The 19,028-nt window shown below is 50.6% G+C and overlaps 7 protein-coding genes across 7 annotated transcripts; 4 read left to right on the top strand and 3 right to left on the bottom strand.

The window, feature by feature from the left end:
- Nucleotides 1–844: 844 nt before the first annotated feature.
- On the top strand, nt 845–2,611 carry F4807DRAFT_453238 (isocitrate lyase; the record flags this gene model as incomplete). The annotated part of the gene is made up of 2 exons (XM_048000430.1): nt 845–1,145; nt 1,218–2,611. 2 exons carry the CDS (start codon nt 845–847, stop codon nt 2,609–2,611), a joined length of 1,695 nt encoding a protein of 564 aa, XP_047851176.1.
- A 125-nt stretch (nt 2,612–2,736) lies between these two features.
- On the bottom strand, nt 2,737–4,278 carry F4807DRAFT_218890 (NAD(P)-binding protein). Its single transcript, XM_047994032.1, has 3 exons — nt 3,872–4,278; nt 3,631–3,772; nt 2,737–3,512 (listed from the first exon to the last, which is right to left on the bottom strand). The coding sequence occupies exons 1-3, from the start codon at nt 3,931–3,933 to the stop codon at nt 2,862–2,864; spliced, it is 855 nt and encodes a 284-aa protein (XP_047851175.1). The 5' UTR covers nt 3,934–4,278; the 3' UTR covers nt 2,737–2,861.
- Nucleotides 4,279–6,288: 2,010 nt separating this feature from the next.
- Nucleotides 6,289–8,803, top strand: F4807DRAFT_437736 (putative glutamine synthetase). Its single transcript, XM_047999072.1, has 2 exons — nt 6,289–7,230; nt 7,319–8,803. The coding sequence occupies exons 1-2, from the start codon at nt 6,807–6,809 to the stop codon at nt 8,350–8,352; spliced, it is 1,458 nt and encodes a 485-aa protein (XP_047851174.1). The 5' UTR covers nt 6,289–6,806; the 3' UTR covers nt 8,353–8,803.
- Nucleotides 8,804–8,846: 43 nt separating this feature from the next.
- F4807DRAFT_437728 (uncharacterized protein) lies at nt 8,847–10,515 on the top strand. Its single transcript, XM_047999071.1, has 3 exons — nt 8,847–9,268; nt 9,345–9,942; nt 10,007–10,515. Exons 1-3 carry the CDS (start codon nt 8,995–8,997, stop codon nt 10,392–10,394), a joined length of 1,260 nt encoding a protein of 419 aa, XP_047851173.1. The 5' UTR covers nt 8,847–8,994; the 3' UTR covers nt 10,395–10,515.
- On the top strand, nt 10,516–14,101 carry F4807DRAFT_437727 (glycoside hydrolase family 3 protein). The gene has a single exon (XM_047999070.1). It carries the CDS (start codon nt 11,060–11,062, stop codon nt 13,940–13,942), a length of 2,883 nt encoding a protein of 960 aa, XP_047851172.1. The 5' UTR covers nt 10,516–11,059; the 3' UTR covers nt 13,943–14,101.
- On the bottom strand, nt 14,030–15,129 carry F4807DRAFT_469905 (uncharacterized protein; the record flags this gene model as incomplete). Its single annotated transcript, XM_048002766.1, has 3 exons — nt 14,030–14,560; nt 14,729–14,841; nt 14,897–15,129. 3 exons carry the CDS (start codon nt 15,127–15,129, stop codon nt 14,268–14,270), a joined length of 639 nt encoding a protein of 212 aa, XP_047851171.1. The 3' UTR covers nt 14,030–14,267.
- A 1,667-nt stretch (nt 15,130–16,796) lies between these two features.
- F4807DRAFT_469903 (Six-hairpin glycosidase-like protein) lies at nt 16,797–18,852 on the bottom strand (the record flags this gene model as incomplete). The annotated part of the gene is made up of 3 exons (XM_048002765.1): nt 16,797–18,211; nt 18,271–18,706; nt 18,777–18,852. 3 exons carry the CDS (start codon nt 18,850–18,852, stop codon nt 16,978–16,980), a joined length of 1,746 nt encoding a protein of 581 aa, XP_047851170.1. The 3' UTR covers nt 16,797–16,977.
- Nucleotides 18,853–19,028: the final 176 nt, after the last annotated feature.

Raw genomic sequence — 19,028 nt, 5'->3', positions numbered from 1 at the left:
CGTCCATAGGTTGATGATGAATGTAATGTCGCATGCGCATATAAGTACATATAAAGATATATACGTGTATGTATGTAGGGTACTAGGTACGAACACCAGATAACCGACCTCGGATCAATAAAGATCGACACCCTTGCAGGCGTTGTTCCTGTCGTTCCTCAGTGGGACATGTGATATGCGAAATAGGACGGTGTAAATAGTGCAATTGCCCAATGAAAATAGAAGCATATTTGCTCCTGACCTGTCTCCTTTTTTTTGCTAATGACATCATTTGTAGGCGCACAATTTGAAGCCGCGGATTACCGTGACAAGGCAAGTATGCACATTTTGCCCAATCGGTCGCCCCCGCACAACTCAAATTGAGGTTATCGGGCATTTGTTCGGCGGCGGGGTAGTGAGGCAAGGTATCTAGGTACCTAGGAATTTTAAACGGGTCGGTCGGATGCTACAATTTTCACCTGCCAAAGTACTTTCACTACTAAGTAAGTATTCTTGGAATAGACACGCGCATCCAATAGGCTAGAGCTATCCAAGAACCGCTTTACCATTTGACCGTTGCTGACTGATGTTCATACATATCTAGTTACTTACCTAGGTACATACCTAGGTATATATAATGAATTACACATGTTTTAGGTATCCGAATGCATATGATGGGACGAAAGGAATCTCTTCATATCCTTAACTCATATACGCCATAGTGATCCTTCATATCGGCTTGGCAATACTAGAAGCAGCCGTGATGTTTCGTCGAGCGATAGTTCGAGCTCCCAGAAGCTCGGGACTTCCGCTTCGTACCCCAGTCCGCATCGTCTCGAGACATTTCTCTTCCTCAATGACAAGAATGTCATTACCTCCCGTCAACCCGCCCGTATCGACGACCCTCCCGTCCGACTCGTTTCAGCTCCTACCAGAAACCGAGAAACCAGGCGCGGCGGAGGATGCTCTCTACGAACAGCAGATTAAAGATGTCGAGGAGTGGTGGGCGTCGCCTAGATATGAGGGCATAAAGAGGCCATACACTGCTGCGGATGTCGTATCGAAACGTGGTTCCCAGATGCAGACATATCCCAGTTCGCTCATGGCAAGAAAGCTTTTCAACCTGGTAAAGGAAAGGGTAGCAAAAGGAGAGCCTATCCACACTAGTACGTACACGAATTCTGCTACGCATTAATTCCACGAAAACCACCACCTGGCTCTTTTAACACCGTGAATAGTGGGAGCCATCGATCCCGTACAGATGACGCAGCAAGCGCCACATCAAGAAGTCCTCTATATCTCCGGCTGGGCCTGTTCAGCCGTCCTCACCACTACTAACGAAGTCTCACCGGATTTTGGCGACTATCCTTATAACACTGTCCCCAATCAGGTCCAGCGTCTTGCCAAAGCCCAGTCGATGCATGACAGGAAACAATGGGATCTACGGCGGAAGCTGACACCGGAAGGTAGGAAGAGCACACCATACATAGATTACTTCCGCCCTATCATCGCCGACGGAGATACGGGACACGGAGGCCTAACTGCTGTGCTGAAGCTCGCGAAACTGTTTGCTGAGAATGGAGCTGCCGCCGTTCATTTCGAAGACCAGTTGCATGGTGGCAAGAAGTGCGGCCATTTGGCAGGCAAGGTTCTCGTGCCGATCGGCGAGCATATCAACCGCCTCAACATCGCGCGCTTCCAATGGGACGTGATGGGTACGGAGAATCTTGTCATCGCGCGTACCGACTCGGAAAGTGGGAGACTCATCTCTAGTGCGATTGACGTGCGGGACCACGAATTCATACTCGGCGTCGCAGAAGAAGGTAGCGCACCTCTCGCAGAGACTTTGCAAGAGATGGAAGCTGCCGGCGCATCAGGTGCGGAAATCGACGCTTTCGAGGCCGATTGGGTGAAGAAGACGCGGTTGGTGACTTTCGACGAGGCAGCCGTCGAGCAGATGAAGGCCCAAGGCGTATCGTCAGAAAAAATCGACTCGTACGTCCAATATGTTAAAGCAAACCCCAACACCGGTATTACGAAACGCCGCGAGCTCGCGAATCAGTACGCTAGTAAGCCCATCGCCTTCAACTGGGATATCCCGCGCACCAGGGAGGGCCATTACCATTATCGCGCGGGCATGGAGGCGGCCACGAAGCGAGCTATAGCTTTCGCTCCTTACGCAGATCTCCTATGGGTCGAAACCGGCGACCCGAATGTGGAAGTAGCTAAGAAGCTGGGCCGCGCGGTGAGGCAAGTCTTCCCGGGTAAGGGCCTCGTCTATAACCTGTCGCCATCGTTTAATTGGATGGCCCACGGTTTCACAGACGCGACGCTCAAGTCATTTATCTGGGATATTGCCAAGGAGGGTTTCGTCCTGCAACTCATCTCGCTTGCCGGACTGCACAGCACCGCTACCATCACCAACGAGTTGGCCAGAGATTACAAGAAGGATGGCATGTTAGCATACGTCAATCTCGTACAACGGCGCGAGAAGGACCTAGGCTGTGATGTACTGACGCATCAAAAATGGAGCGGCGCTAGTTATATGGATGGCATCGTCGGAGCGGTCCAGAGTGGGAGCAGTGGGAGTAAGAGCATGGGCGAAGGGAACACTGAAGGACAATTCCATTGACATATGAAATTAACGTCTATAATTCCCATTTAATTTAGTCTGCCGATCGTATGCATCGTAGCGACGGAGTTCGGCTGTTTTTTCTTTTTTGTGGTTTTTGGGTCTTTTGCTCCTCGCTACGAAGACAAATTCGACAATTTCCTATGGGTGGTCATGTATATAGTCGGTGATACAATGTAATCAGGAGTCTCCGTTTGGATTCGGATTTTTTCTATCTTCGGTTTGCTAGTCTACGAATAGCGAGTCTAACTCATAGCTCATTCTTCAAGGCGTTGTTCGCAGGTGCGACTAGGGGCGGACCCTCAGGCGTGACATATGCCTTGGTCATGCCGCCGTCCACAACCATCTCGTGGCCATTGACGAAGCTAGCTTCATCGGAGGCTAAAAACACGACGGCCTGAGCCTGCTCTATGGCTTCGCCGAAACGACCGGATGGAAAATGGATCTCTCGTCGCATACGCTTAGGCACGTCATCGCCGAGCCAGTCTTGCAATAGAGGAGTGTTTAGAGGTGCCGGGCATAAGCTGTTAAACCGGAAGCCTTCACGCGCGTGGACGATAGCTAACTCGCGGGTCAAGGCTAACACGGCGCCCTTCGATGCCGTGTATGCCAACTGCGGAGTCGCCGAACCGACGAGGGCCACGACGGATGCGGTATTGATGATGCTGCCCTTGGTCTTCTTGTTGCGCCGCAGAGACAGCACCGCATGCTTACACCCGTACCACACCCCCTTGACGTTGATCGACATAGTCAGGTCCCATATCTCTTCCGGCGTACCAACCGCGTCGTCGTCCCGTGCGTGCATAATACCCGCATTGTTGAAGATTACGTCGAGTCCTCCCCACGAATCTAGCGAATCGATCGTCGCCTTGACTTGCTCTTCCTTGGAAACATCGCAAACCTAGGGTAATAAGAAGAGGACACCTATGTTAGCTTACAAATCTGCAGCTATACCGAGGCGCGTTATTCCCGCCTATCTGAATACACGTAAGTGAAGGAATCGAGCGGGAATAGCTTACCTTCGTTTCTACTCGGCCGGCTTTTGGCACCAACTGCAAGACTTTGGCCTTGGCTTTTTCAAGTGCCGGCTCTGAGATGTCGACCAGCAATACATTGGCGCCTTCTTTGGCAAATAGGATAGATGTCTCAAGGCCAATTCCACTGTGAAAATGGACCGTGTTAGCACTTTTTTTTTCTTCACTACGCTTCAAATCACCTCTCCGGCACTACGCTCATAGGGGTGACATATAAGAAACATACCCAGCGCCTCCAGTGACGATGGCGTTCTTGCCAGCCAGACGGCCCTTGCCTTCGGTAGCCATTACTATTGCGACCAGATAGGTTTCAGCGAGAAAAGAGGTTATGCTTAAATTATAGGGGTATGGAGGAGATACAAGACCCAGCTGTACGAAGGTAGTTCACTAGGTGTCGACTCAGAAGATGAGAAGAGTGGTCTATCAGAAATTATTCAGATAAGATGATAGTATTAGACATTGGCCCACCAGGTAGTCCACTATATCTCTGCTAGACCTTGACGTAGTAGGTAATCGCAATGTCGACTCGGACTAGTTTTGGAGGGGCACTCCGTATGCAAGCCCCTCTGCTTCCGACAACGGCGTTATAGCAATGATAAGACTAATGACGGATGGATCCGTTGCTTATCACGAACCTGGTACTTGACGCAACAACATCATGTGGTTCCGCATGTATGTACCTAAAAGGTAGGTACGTAAAGTATTTGATGATACTATGTAGGTACCTATATATGTATGTCACGGTATGTACCTATGCTTAAGCCACTCATATTAAATGTTTCACAATACCCTCGCTAGTGGTCCTCATGTATCTACCTACGCATCTAAGTATCGGCGAGAAGAGTGCCTATTTGAAAACGCGTTGTTCTATTACCCAGGACTTTTATTCAGATTGGTATAGTCTCAAGCTACGAGAGTCTATATTCAACTTCGCTGCTAATAAGAGGCCATTGCACTTTGGAGGCTACCGACCTAGATTAGCAACAGCACAACATAGATACCTCCAGATTCTATTAAGAAATTCGATCGATTTTTGCCAATATACGTGGTGAATATAAGCAAACAGTTCTCACTTACAGCTTCTAACATACACTCTAGCGGCAAATCCAAGAGTGTCGAATACCCGTGGAGGCTTAAATCCGAGGATTGACAGTACATAAGCTTTCGTTCGTAAAGGGGGGTACCTAATTGTAGCGAGAGAACCGGAGTTTAGATGCTCTTGCAGGAAGAAAGGGGTTGAGTCTAACATCACGAGGCCCGGAGAAGTATAATCTCTCTACCAAAGCAACACGACCGGAGTACGTACGAGTCGGTGACGATGTTCACCTTGACGTGGGACATAGGCAGTGACGCTTACCAACTAGCCGCATCGTAAAAAAGGCGGTGGTTATTTCGAGGACCACAACCTCTTTAGCCAAGTTCCGCAGATGCCTCCTAGTACCTAGGCAAAGCGTGGATGAGGCGTGCTTGACGCGTACGCCACACCGATTTATGACTGCTCTTTGGGAAGTCGTTGGTAGAACTTGTCGACAATTGATTCGTGCGGAACTCCCGCCATGCATTGAACTTGCCTACTTCCGAGCGGTGAGGCGATGACTGCGTGTGACACTGGTCCGTTGCGCCGGGTCAAAATTAGTGAATGGTCAACTTGAGTCATCATGCCGAGAATAGGACGAACCATATGGTCGTATGCTAGGTACGGGTATCAGTAGGACGATAGGCGATCCAAAGCGCGATGGATAGTCAGCATCGGTCAAGCACCGAATTGGAGATTCAGAAATAGGCGATGTTTAAGTAATTCGCATCGTTCGGGTCGTAGATGCTCATGTAGCACAGGCTCAGCGAGTCCCCAGAGCCTCATATTCAACTATTAATAGGTTGGTCTCGGTATGGAAAGTATAGGGGCTTTACGCGATATGTCCATCATACAGGAGTTAGCATACAAGTCGTCAGTGATTTGCTTACCAACTGTCAGAAAGCTCCAGCATATCCCTCTTTCTATTAGACGTCTAGGTAGTTCAGAGGCCGTCGTAATCCCCACGACGACGTTTATGCAATGTCTGGGTCGTTCCTGGGGGAGGATCATTGCTCGTGGAAGGGTGGATGCAGATTTGAATAGCTACGGATATGCGTCAAAACCGTCACGCGCCGTCAGCCGAATTTTCCTTCACCGAGTTCACGTCAGATTTGGAAATGGAGTAGAATGGAGTATAAAAAACGCAAATATACGTTTTCATTGGACTGAGAGTAGAACTTCGTGACGACAGACTGGGGGATTGGTGGGTTGATGAGGAGGAATCTGACTTGATGCAGCCCTAGGAGAAATGTTGCATTCCATTAGCCTTATATAAGGCGGTATATCTGTGTACTACGTGAGACATCGAACGTCGACGTAAGAGAAGCTGCAAGTTACCGGAAAGAGTCATGCATTTGATTTTCAAGTTCGCGATGGGAGGATGATGACTTGAGCATATTGATGTGATCGACTAGGTGCATTATGTACTCGGTATGCATATTTACGGATAGCAAGCATGTACGTAATTACTTGATACTTTACAATACAGGGATCAAATTACGTACCCCCGGTAACGTACCGCTACGAGATACCTACATGTAGAATACCTACTAGTTGACTAAACACGGCTTAAAGCTTCGAGTTTTGTGGTCCGCGGAAGCTTATCTTTACCAATCATATGCTAGGGTTTACGCCGAAACTACCTAATCCGAGCAAGGCAGGGTCAAGCTAGCAGGCTAGTAAAGGTCTCCAGGTATCTAGATCTATATTTCCTTGTTTCGTGCCTTGTAACTCGTGCAAGTGAAAACGATCCTTCTTCAGCCTTATCATCCACCCCCCCTCTATCCCCTCCTTATGAGGCATTCCGAAAATTGTGCATGTTCCACATACGTACCTAGTATGCTACATATATCATAGACATCCGCTTTACCTAAGACTTTCGGTCGAGTATTTATATAGTCTCCTTGTGGCGTCTGGACTTTTTTGACATCAATTGAACATCAATTGGCGACTCTTGTATGGCGAGAGCAGTTCGTCTTCCTTCCTTCTATATACCTACATTTTCTTGTCACATCACGATTCGGAGTTACTAGCTGATCAGCTGCACGACCCCTATACTCTTTTCTTCCGCAGAACTCAATTCGGTATGGCTCTAACGCAACCCATCACAGTCGAGGCTCTGCCAGATCTCCTCAAGGATGATACCAAGGTTAAGCTGTCCGGAGTTGACGTCGACGGGATGCTACGAGGGAAGATCGTGTCCAAGAAGAAGTTCCTATCGATAGCCAAGGAAGGATTCGGTTTCTGCAGCGTCATTTTTGGCTGGGACATGCACGACAGGACTTACGATAAGGAGCTCAAGATTAGCAATAAGCAGAACGGTTATCGCGACTTGATCGCCGTGCCTGATTTGAATAGCTTTCGGCGCATCCCTTGGGAGGACAACGTTCCTTTTTTCTTAGTTAGCTTCTTCGACGACGACTCGAAACCGGTGTGCGCCGATCCGCGCGGCCTGCTCAGAACTACGGTCGAGAAGCTGCGAAAGGAGGGCTACGACGCCATGGCGGGAGGTTCGTCTTACTCTTGGCTGATCTCAAGCTCGATGCTACGCTTGGGGGTTGGGCCTTGCGCATGATGACGATGCTAATTATTCTAAAGCCGAGATCGAATTCTTCCAATTTAAGGTGCCCTCTTCGTCCTCATCCACCACGGATTCCCCCGCCCCGTCCGTTACCGCGTATCTAAACGACAATCCGCCGCACGCGCTACCGCCCTTGACCGAGGGAATGTTCGGATACAGCGTCACGCGACCAACTCTCAACAAGTCGTATTACTACGACGTGTATAATTCTTGCGCTAAATTCAAATGCGATCTGGAAGGATGGCACACCGAGAGCGGGCCCGGAGTTTACGAAGCGGCGCTGGAGTTCGGCCAGATATCCGAGATGGCCGACCGCGCATCTCTTTTCAAGTACGTCGTCAGGTCGGTAGCTAGCGGCTACGGCATCACCCCCTGCTTTATGGCAAAACCGAGGCACGGTCTACCGGGAAACAGCGGGCATACCCACGTGTCCGTCGTAGATAAGGACGGCAAGAATCTATTCTTCCGCGAAGAAAAGGACGAGAACGCCAAGTATCCCGACATCGCCAACTTGAGCGATCTCGGAAGACATTTTCTCGCGGGTATCTTGGAGGGATTGCCCGACGTGATGCCCATGCTTGCGCCTACGATAAATAGTTACAAGCGGTTGGTCGAGAACTTCTGGGCCCCCGTGACCGTCTCCTGGGGCCTCGAACATCGCGCCGCGTCCGTCCGGCTAATCGCACCGCCAACTTCTAAACCCGGCGCGACTCGGTTCGAGGTTCGCGTGCCGGGAGCAGACGCGAACCCTTACTTCGTCATGTCGGCCGTGTTGGCCCTGGGCTGGCGCGGCGTAGAGAAGAAGCTCGAAATTCCGATCCCTCCGCTTGGAAAAGAGCAGGACGTGGGAGACACCGCCGACCAAGGTGCCCGACTGGCGAGAAATTTGAGGGAGGCCACCGACAGGTTTATGCGAAAAGATAGCATCGCTCGCGAAGTGTTCGGTGACGATTTCGTGGATCATTTCGGCGGCACCCGGGAGAACGAGATCCGGTTGTGGGATGAGGCCGTGACGGACTGGGAATTGAAACGATACATCGAAACGGTATGAGTAACATGTAACGGTTGACGCTTGTTGATGATGCTTTTTAGTCTGGATGTATGATATCCTGTATAACAGCCCCGAGACGAGATTGTCATTCTTCCCGATAGAGCTTTGAAATGAGAAATTGTATTTTTTTGAGCGCAGAGCTTACTAGATTACGACAACCCGCGTATTAATATGCGACTTTGGTAAATTTAACCAACAGTCAGATCTCGTGACTGGATTATGTGAGATTCTCATTTCTTAGTCTCGAGATAGTTCCGGGTAAGTATAACCGTCGGTCCTTTTATAGAAGCTTGAAGACAACAAGTTGCCAAGGCTCTTATGTTCGACTGGCAAAAGTCGAATATCTAGGACTTGCCCGACTGGTTGCACAAGATTCAATTAAGAGACAGCGACGGCTCTAATATACGCCGTTTTCGTTGCGGGTCAGTGTAGTACAGCCATGATCTCTAGGTGACGTTGGTTAATATGCTGGCGTACTCTATCCGGACGGCTCTAAATTATTGTCCATAACCCCGCCTAATATAGGTAGGTAGATATTACACACGCGACCTTATACCTCAGTCTATGGGCATGGCCTTCTAGTAGCGTGAACGTCTATTATGAGCGCATCTAGGATACATTCTAAGGACCTTACTAGTCAACATGGATTCGAGGTTAACTATCACACCACCTCTTTCACGGCGAGGTCACGGTCCAGGATTGCTTCTTCTCGTCGATGAAGGACTTGATCTCCGCAGGCATAAGAAGACCTTGGACCCGCCACCCTTATTAAAATGGGCCGAGGAGGGTTTCGCCGTTGCTCAATTGAGAGCCGCGGCGTCTAACAAGGACTTCATACGCGACGGTCTCCGTTTAGCACTCTCCGAACTATCAGGGTCGTCGTCCTGTGACCAAAGCGAGAGAATCGGAATCATGAGTGAGCGAGAGGAAATATTTTAGACATGTATGAAATTACGATGACCGAGCTAACCAGAAGGTATAACAACGAAAAGTCTATATGCCTGTCGTAGAACCCGCCGTACTAGAAACAATCGGGGCTTATTCAGAGATCTGTGCCGTGATCTGGTACGGTGCATCGTCAGCGAGCACAACTAGAAGCGAGCTGCCATTGTTAGCACATGTCACAGGAGCTATGAAGGCCGGAGGAGACATCGCAGGTGGAGACGGCCATGTGAAGCGCCACTACTATACCCGTGCGGGACCTTTCTTCGCCATTCCAGCTCACGAAGACTATCACGATGCTTCAGCCTGTGTCGCCCACACGAGAACGCTCTCTTTCTTGAAGCCGCTTGTTGGCGGACCTCACTTCGACCTCGAGAAGGTTTGGGATGAGCACACCTACTGGGAATTCGAAGCGCGATCGGTCGAGGAGACGATGGCGACCATGGTCGAGGAACCCTACGTGAATCACATCCCAACGCTGACCGGGGGCGTCGGGCGACAGGCCCTGACCGATTTCTACAGGCACCATTTCATCTTCAGTAACCCACCCGACACGGAGCTTGAGCTCGTGAGCCGTACCGTGGGAATAGATCGCGTAGTCGACGAATTCCTCTTCAAGGCTACCCACGACCGCGTAATTGATTGGCTGTATGTGCTGTGTCGATACTCTTAGCAAAAAGGTGTCGAGTAACTTATTTACCTATATTTCCAGAGCTCCCGGAATTCCGGCAACCGGGCGACCTATCAGCATCCCTTTTACAAGCGTGGTTAACATCCGCGGCGATCGCCTCTACCACGAACATATCAGCTGGGATCAAGCGACGCTGCTGAAGCAGTTGGGCTTGCTTCCCGACTACCTACCGTTTCCATATGCTATTAGAGGAGAGGAAGCCGCCACGAATAATACGAGCTTCGAATACCGTCTACCCGTCGCCGGAGCCGAAAGCGCGCTTAAGCTCTCTAACCAGAGCTCGGTAGATTCGAACGCAATGCTTCGGTATCGTTATAGAGAAGCTGCTCATCCAAGTGTTCCTTGTTTGACAAGCTTGAAAACTGGCGTCGGATGTCCTACGCCGTTGCAAGGCGAAACGGACAACTAGATACCTAGGTCATCGCTGGCTAGGTATTTTGTTTAGGTACCTGGTAGTTTATAATTATATAAATATCCCGCCGGCACCACCCCGCATTCTTCGCGCGACGTAAGCTTTATCTGACCAATGTCACGGCTCGATCGGTGGAGTTCCCCTAGTTACCTAGTGCCTGGCTAAGGAGCCATAGATCGATATTTAGCGATAAACCCGGAGACGCACGGCGCACTAGCAAGCCTGGGCATGCTTTAAAACATTCATCCAACCAGTGCTCGGAGCTTGGTAGTCCAACGCCAAGCTGATCTCCAGGTTTCAAGTAAAAGCTCCAATGTCGGAGGCGACGTTGACCGAGTTTCAATGCCCTACTTAAATATCTCCAAGAGTAGATGTCCAACGTTTCTTTGGTTGCAATATACATACCTTCTAAGAGAATGAACTCGTAATCATATTGCTGTCGTGTTACCATTGCAGCTAAAATATCTCAAATATATACCTAATACTCGAAGGTTCGTTGGTTCGAAGATCTGACGTATCGAGGGATAATTTACCTTGTTTACCTACACCGGTCCTTGAAGCGATCAGCTATCCGTCTAGAGGAACCGTCACGAACCATCACCGTCAGACCGACGGCTTGTCGAATCGTTCCGCGTAACGCGGCCTAAGGGCCTTCGACGACGATGGACTCGAGTAAAGAGCAGTTGCTGAGTCTAGGCTCGGACTACGAGCAAAACCGTTTCCGACGTTCCTACGACGCTCGCGAGTCGTTCGACCTCGACTCGGACCTCGACGCGACCGACTTCCTCCAATCCGACCCCCTCACGTCCACCAAACCCTCCACCGGTGCCTTCTCCACCCAGCCTCGTAACCGTTGGCTGCGGAAACCGTGCGGGTGCCTCGCCGGCCGCTCGACCAGATGCATCATCGGCTGCCTAGGTATCTTTGCCCTAGTATGGCTAGCCCTCGGCGCGGGCGGCTTCTTCGCGTTCAAGAAATACAAACAATCGCCTCCGGACGGGTTATCGCCGCCGTGGTACCCGACCCCGAAAGGCGGGTCGTCTAGGAGCTGGGCTGACAGCTACCGGAAAGCGAGCGAGATGGTAGCTAAGATGACGCTACCGGAGAAGGTGAACGTGACGACGGGAACAGGGTGGGCGATGGGTCCGGCCGTAGGCAATACCGGCCCCGCAATCCACGTAGGATTCCCGGCTCTGGCCCTTCAAGATGGTCCATTGGGCATTCGGTTTGCCGATAACGCCACCGCATTCCCCGCCGGCGTGACGGTCGGCGCGACGTGGAACAAGGAGCTGATGTACCAATGGGGGAACGCCCACGCCATCGAGGCCAGGAAGAAAGGCATCAACGTGATCCTGGGCCCATGCATCGGTCCGCTGGGTCGCATGCCCGCGGGCGGAAGAAACTGGGAAGGCTTCGGAGCGGATCCCTACCTACAAGGTATCGCGGCGGCCGAATCTATCAAAGGAATCCAGGACGAGGGCGTCATGGCTACCATCAAGCATCTCGTAGCAAATGAGCAGGAACACTTCCGCCAGCCGTGGGAATGGGGCCTTCCGAACGCGATCAGCTCCAACATCGACGACCGAACGATGCACGAATTATACCTGTGGCCGTTCGGGGACTCCGTCAAGGCCGGTGTGGCGAGCGTCATGTGCAGCTACAACATGATCAACAGCTCGTACGCTTGCGGCAACTCGAAGCTGCTCAACGGCCTGCTGCGGGACGAGATGGGCTTTCAGGGTTTCGTGATGAGCGACTGGCTTGCGCAGAGAAGCGGCGTCTCCACCGCTCTGGCTGGTCTGGACATGACCATGCCCGGCGACGGAGAGTTCTGGCAGAACGGCAAATCCTTTTGGGGTCCCGAGCTGACGAGATCTATCCTTAACGGGTCGGTGCCTCTCGACAGGCTGAACGACATGGTAACCCGGATCGTCGCGGCGTGGTACCAGCTAGGTCAGGACGACGAGGCAAAATATGACCGCAAAGGTCCCAACTTCTCGTCGTGGACGAACGATCCCGAAGGCGTCTCCGCGCCTGGTAGCCCCACCGAGCAGGAAACGGTCCCGGTAAACAAATACATCAACGTGATGGGAGACCACGCGTCGATAGCGCGGCAGATTGCAGCTGAGGGGACTATCCTTCTTAAGAACGACGGCTTGCTGCCGCTCACTCGCGCCGATTCCCACTCCAATGAGACGCGACGACGCGACGGCCCGTTGCAGATCGCCATATTTGGCGAGGACGCGGGTCCCGGCGAAGGACCCAACCGATGCCCAGATCGTGGGTGTAACCAAGGCACGCTGGCTTCGGGCTGGGGTTCTGGTTCCGTCGAGTTCCCCTACCTCGTCACACCGGTCGAAGCTTTATCCAAGAGCTGGGAAGATGATGAGAGCGTGAAGGTGTCGACTTACCTCACGAATAAGCCGCCGTTCGCAAAGCAACCCGAGATCTTGCAAGACGCTCAGCTGTGCATCGTATTCGCGAACGCCGACTCTGGCGAAGGGTACAAGGCCTGGGAGGGCGTGAAGGGCGATCGTCCTGACCTTTTCTTGCAGAAGGGAGGAGACGACCTCATCGTCCAAGTCGCCCAAGGATGCCACGGCGGTGACGGGGATGTGCTCGCCGTCATTCATACGGTCGGTCCCGTCGTGATGGAGAAGTGGATCGGCCTACCCAACGTCAAGGCAGTACTCCTCGCGAACCTGCCCGGCCAAGAGAGCGGAAACGCCCTCGCAGACGTCATCTTCGGCGACGTTAACCCAAGCGGGAAGTTACCTTGGACTATCGGAAAGACCTTGGACGACTACGGAGACGGCGCTAAGATCATGTACATACCCAACGGCGTCGTGCCGCAACAAGACTTCAAAGAGGGCCTCTACGTCGACTACCGACACTTCGACAAGTACGATATAGAGCCACGCTTCGAGTTCGGATTCGGCTTGAGCTATACTACCTTCGACTTCAGCGACTGCGTAGTGAAGGAACTTAAGAAGAAAAGCACCTTCCCCGCGCCGCGGCCTAAGGATTTCGCAGTCCCGCCCGAATACGACGCTACCATTCCTGACGAGGAGGAGGCGCTTTTCCCAGATGGTTTTCGAAAGCTCGAGAAATATGTCTATCCGTATCTCGATACTATTGACGATATAGTGTCTGACCCGTATCCCTACCCCGACGGGTACGATGTTAAGCAACCGCCCTCCGGCGCAGGAGGTGAGGAGGGTGGAAATCCCGACCTCTGGGAGACATACGTCACAGTGTCTGTTAACATCACGAATACCGGCGATAGGGCAGGCAAGGTCGTGCCGCAGTTATACCTAGAATATCCACAAGGAGTCTCTGCGGTCGATTTTCCGGTGAAAGTGCTGCGCGGTTTTGACAAGTTACTGCTAGAGAAGGACGAAGCTAAGACGGTTACGTTCAATCTGACGAGACGTGACTTGAGTTTCTGGGATATCGATGCACAAAATTGGGCTATGGTTGACGGCGAATATAAGTTCCTGGTCGGTCAGAGTTCAAGGGATCTGCCTGCTTCCGGTAGATGGTAGTTTCGACATGGCAAATCTGTCTTGATAATTATTCCGCAGGGGCATTGGAGATATAGCGCGGATTATAGTGTAGACGAGTTTTAGCTCTGGATTTACGATATAGGAAAAAGGGGTAGGCGTTGAAGGAAAATCATTAATTCATTCTCTATCTTTATCTATGTTTCTACCACATGACTAATATGTGTCTGCGAATAGCCGTCCTAAGCGTAAACGATAGAGAGCTGGGCGGAATGACAGGGAGCTTCCCCCAATACCAGCCCCACGTTGACAGATTTGGCTTGTGTCGATTACAAGATCATCTCGACTGATGTGAACGTCCCCTTGTTTATCCATCTTCCGTTGAAAGTTCCGGTCGAGGTCCCGATTCACCAGCGACTTTCGAGAAGCGTACCAGTGCATCCGAGGCGTTACCGGAGCTCACGTTTGCCATCGCCGGGATATCAAGCCTAGTCCAACTTGAGGGCTTGACTTCAGGACAGCCGTGCGCGCAGGTCATGTCGGGAACCGAAGCGTCGGGCATCCAGCCGATTTCATGTTTACAGGGGTAATCACGCTCGTAAAACTTCTCATAATAACCGAAACAGGAGAGCCAACCCCACCAGTTATAGAGCACATCATCTAAAGCAAGTTAAATTTACTCCTCCGTTAGCCGATTTCGTCGAAATTCTCATGCTATAGCTATAATTGAAAATAGGATAACTTGGGGCTGGCGTTGGGGCTCGCTCAACACGATATGAAATTACGATGCAGTAGCTTAGATATGAGTAAGGATTTAGGGGGGCGTACTTATGTTGATCTCGCTGTAAACGATAGTTCCGTCGAATTTGATGCAATCACAACCTAGATGGTAGCGATCTTCCGTGACTCTGCAATCGAAGCACCGCTGTCGAAAATTTCCCCTTAATAGGGAGATCAGTTCGCATCCTAAAAGATTGGAGAGGGGCATTGGCATACATCCTCCGAGGAGTCAAGACACCGTCGACATCTGCAATACACCAGTCCAATGGGATCGCGGTGTAGGCGTTAATGTTACATACGTGGTCGAGACAGTACGTCCGGGCCTCGCCGTCCTCGTACTCCCAGTTCAACTGACAGCCCTGCGTCAGGAAGCCAACCGAGTATGCTACTTGCGCCAGATAACACCAGATGGTAAGGTAACCGGGGAGGTTCGGGTGCCAACCTCTCATTTCGATCGGCTTAGCGGTGAATACTTTTGATAGGTAGGTTGCTCTTGCAAGTGAGAGAATGGAATCGTAGCCGCCTCGAATTTCCTAGGGTAAAATAAGACTTGCAAAGAGTTTTACTGGCCAACAAGAGTGTAACTGAAATCACGAAAGTAACTTATTAGGAAAACTTTATTCTAGGCTTTTGATTTATTTCGATTATTCCGGATGGGATACAGGTTATCCACCACACCTAGGTACCCATCATTTGTGAACCCTACCACAGAGCAAACAACGCTACGGGAGAGGTATTGTGTAATAGTATTCATCTGAAAGTCATGTGTACATATGCAGCTACCCGACCTTTAGTGAAGTGATATACACATCATCGGACGTTGAATAGGATAAGAAGTTATATTCAACCTATAACAGCCGGAAGTATCAACACGCGACGGAGGTCCAGAATCTATAAAACTTCCAAGGTTAGCGCCTGGTATCATCTTTGCTCAGATAATGTATTAATGCCTCTCCTTTCCAGGCACTTGCGGTAGCTCTTCATCGTCATCCCATGCAGCGGACGGGTTGAAATGTCTAGTTGTATGGTCATTTGCATAGCAACGTAAGAGGATATGAGTCTGCTTTAATAATTCACATTCTACCTATTAAAAGGGCCACAATGAGTTAATACTAGATTGCGTATCGTTTGCTTGATAGGCATTGCCTCTTTATTCCGCGGATGGTTACACCCTGCGGAACAATGCGGAACAATCGAGCCCCTTATATCTGAGCATTTACACTATCCATCTATCCCCGTTTGAAGAAACATACCGTTTATAAGAACTCGACGCTTTTCAGAGATGAATGACAGATATTTACAAGATAACTTGCGCATTAATTACCCTTTTTCGTGACGTATAAGTCAGCCGTCCTCTGACTCTTTGCCGCCGAGGAGCTTGGTGAACACGAGTTCTGGGAGAAATTGTCTGCCAACAATATTCGGAAACAAGAATATGGGTCTAAGTAAGGAGCACCACCGCAGCTCTGTAAGTAGCAAAGGTTTGCACTCCCGACTTATTAGTCCTGCAAGGGCCACATGTTGGGTGGTAAGGAGCCGAGAGAGAAGCGGGCGTAGTTATCGATTCCGCAAGCTGCCGATGGCCTCCAAGCCTCCAAGCTGGGTGACTCGGAGATATTAAGTTAATCGCAGCTGGTGGACTGGCTGATAGACGAGGGATTGCCGCAGTCCTGGTTCGGAATTGCAGGTACTGTGACGGCACGCGCTTTTATGCGGAGACGAACCGACCGTACATCTTCAATGTCGTGCCGCACAGCTATAAAAGCGAATGGCGGAGTATTTGACACCGTCTGTTCAAAAACCTTTGACCTACTTCAGAGGCCAGACGCGGTCATATGGTAGCCGTGCATTCGCTACGGACAGTCACGTTGATTCGGCACCTAGGTAAATGGGTTGCAATTGAGAAGAGACAGGAATTGCCTTGCGAAGCAATCGCAAATGAACATGCCGGGTTCAGTATAATTCACGAGCAACAGTTTCGGTTGGTGCTAGCGTCGGTATTGATCAGGCAGCTGGTATCGTCAACGAAGTATGAGATGCCACGACAAATAAACCTAAGTTACTCATTAGGTAGGTAGTATTCGTGTCTGCTTAAAGGGGCATACACTAACAACTCAGCTTCATGGATTTACTCAGGCAAAGATTACAAGTAAACCCCGCTAAACTCGGTGATCCAAGTTATACGAGATCCCATAGCGAGATGTTCTCTTGCTGGTGGACATCCACCTACCTAGGTACTTTCTGGACAAGTTGTAAGACACCATGCGTCTCCTTTTAGTAGACCATGATGGTATACTTCACAAGGTTATCTTGTAGGTCTGGCCAGCCGCCGTTTCTACATCCTCAACGGCGTCACCATTAATTTTGAAGGCTTCCCCATCAGCGATTCGGACGCTGAGCTTCCTACCTAATCGCGACCTTATTACCGCTTGAACAAACTTTCCATCCTTCCATGAGAAGGACACTTCAAAACCCCCACGAGCAACTAACCCGCTCACTGACCCTGTTGGAATTTTCGAGGCGGACGCTGGTAATATATGAATAAATCCGAGGTGGCTCTGCAATAAGGTTTCTGTGATAGCCGCAACGTACCCAAAATTGCTGTCAATCTGAAAAGTCTCGTCCGATATACGGGTGAATAAATTCGGTAGGAGATGGTTTTGAAGAAGAGCTTTCGCTTCGTCAATAGCAGTGTCACCGTCAAGAAGCCTGGCGAGACAAGCCGCCATCCAGGCACGCGACCACCCTGTCCTGATGCTCGTACCATTATTCCGACGGTCTATGGAAACGCGCGCTGCATCAGCTAGGGTCTTATTAGTGAGCGGACTGATACGAGGACCGGGAAATAGATCCCAAAGGTTCGAGAGATGCCGATGTCCTTGCTCTGCTTCGGTATAATCGTTTCGCCATTCCTGGATTTGACCATACCGCCCTATCTGGAAGTCTCGCAATTTGGAACGCATCGAGCCAACGTTCGGGTCGATGGAAATGTTTAGTGCCGATGCTACCTCGATATAGCTTGAGAAGAGAGCATGTAGTAGGGAATTATCCATGGTTGGCGATATGTCGATAGACCCCTTTGATCCATTCTTTGACATATCGTCCGGAATGATATAGTCGTTCTCCGGAGAAGGAGAAGGTCCGCTAGAAAGAAAGCTTTCAAAGTCAAAGGTGTAACACTTATAGAATGCCACAGAGTCAACGAGAAGAGGCCAGACCTGGTTCTGCAGAAAGTACCGGTCACCGGTGAAGCGGTAATGCTCGATCATATGGTTGAGCAGCCAGGGTGCGCTCATGGCCCAAGTTGTATACTCGGTGCCATTATCGTGGGGTGCCGAATCTCCCCAGAGATCTAGGTTGTGGTGGGAAACGTATCCAGGACATCCATACATGCGTTTCGCTACGTCCTGGCCTCGTCCATGGCTGCGCTTCATCAGATCCCAGAGCGGACGAAGGGTATCGGCCAGATTAGTTGTTTCGGCGAGCCAATAGTTCATCTGGAGATTGATGTTCACAGTGTACTTGCTTCCCCTGTAAGCGAGGTGGTTCTATATCAGCACCGTACGCACGCCGAGAGGGATTATACGCACCAGGGAGGACTATAGTTGTCATTCCAAATACCTTGAAGGTTAGCCGGCACCCCCAAGCCGACACCCCCGGTATCGCTAGAGGACGAGATAAGTAAATGGCGCCCAAAATTGTACACAAGGACCATCAACTCCTTATCTGCATCGGGATCGACCTCGTAATTAGCGATGCGTTGATCAATAGGTAGCAGAGCCGTCGATGAGTTACTTTTGCCGAGGTCGAGATTCACGCGGCTCATCATCGACTGGTGTCTTCTGGTAGACTGCCCCTTAAGCTCCTCAAAGCCGGTTGACGCTGCTTCATCCAACCTCTCGCAAACTAAGGCTTTACGCCGGCTCTCATCACTCCAGTGAAACTCCGTCTCTGCATCATAAAAGATATCGACAGTCGTTGCACCAGTGACGGTAAGCGATTGACCATCCCTGGAGATAACCTTGCCTGTTTCGGTATCTAGATCAGCAATATAGAACACGTTGAGAGGTACGAGGATAACTAGGTAGTGTCTTACCAATATCTGGTACCACTTTCACGCCGGACGAAAACGCGATAGAGCGAGCATCGGAACCGCCAATATCTTGAATCATCGTACCATTCGTCGGGAAAGCTGCTATTCGAAGCACGCCATAGGCACGATACAAGCTGACCGTCACGTTGATGCTGGCTTCGGGTTAGGGTTAGGGTTAGGGTTAGGGTTAGGGTTAGGGTTAGGGTTAGGGTTAGGGTTAGGGTTAGGGTTAGGGTTAGGGTTAGGGTTAGGGTT

The sequence above is a fragment of the Annulohypoxylon truncatum genome, assembly GCF_022578515.1.
Source record: "Annulohypoxylon truncatum strain CBS 140777 unplaced genomic scaffold F4807scaffold_32, whole genome shotgun sequence".
In the NCBI taxonomy this organism is placed as follows: Eukaryota; Fungi; Ascomycota; class Sordariomycetes; order Xylariales; family Hypoxylaceae; genus Annulohypoxylon; species Annulohypoxylon truncatum.
This window is presented reverse-complemented; position numbering and strand designations above follow the sequence as displayed.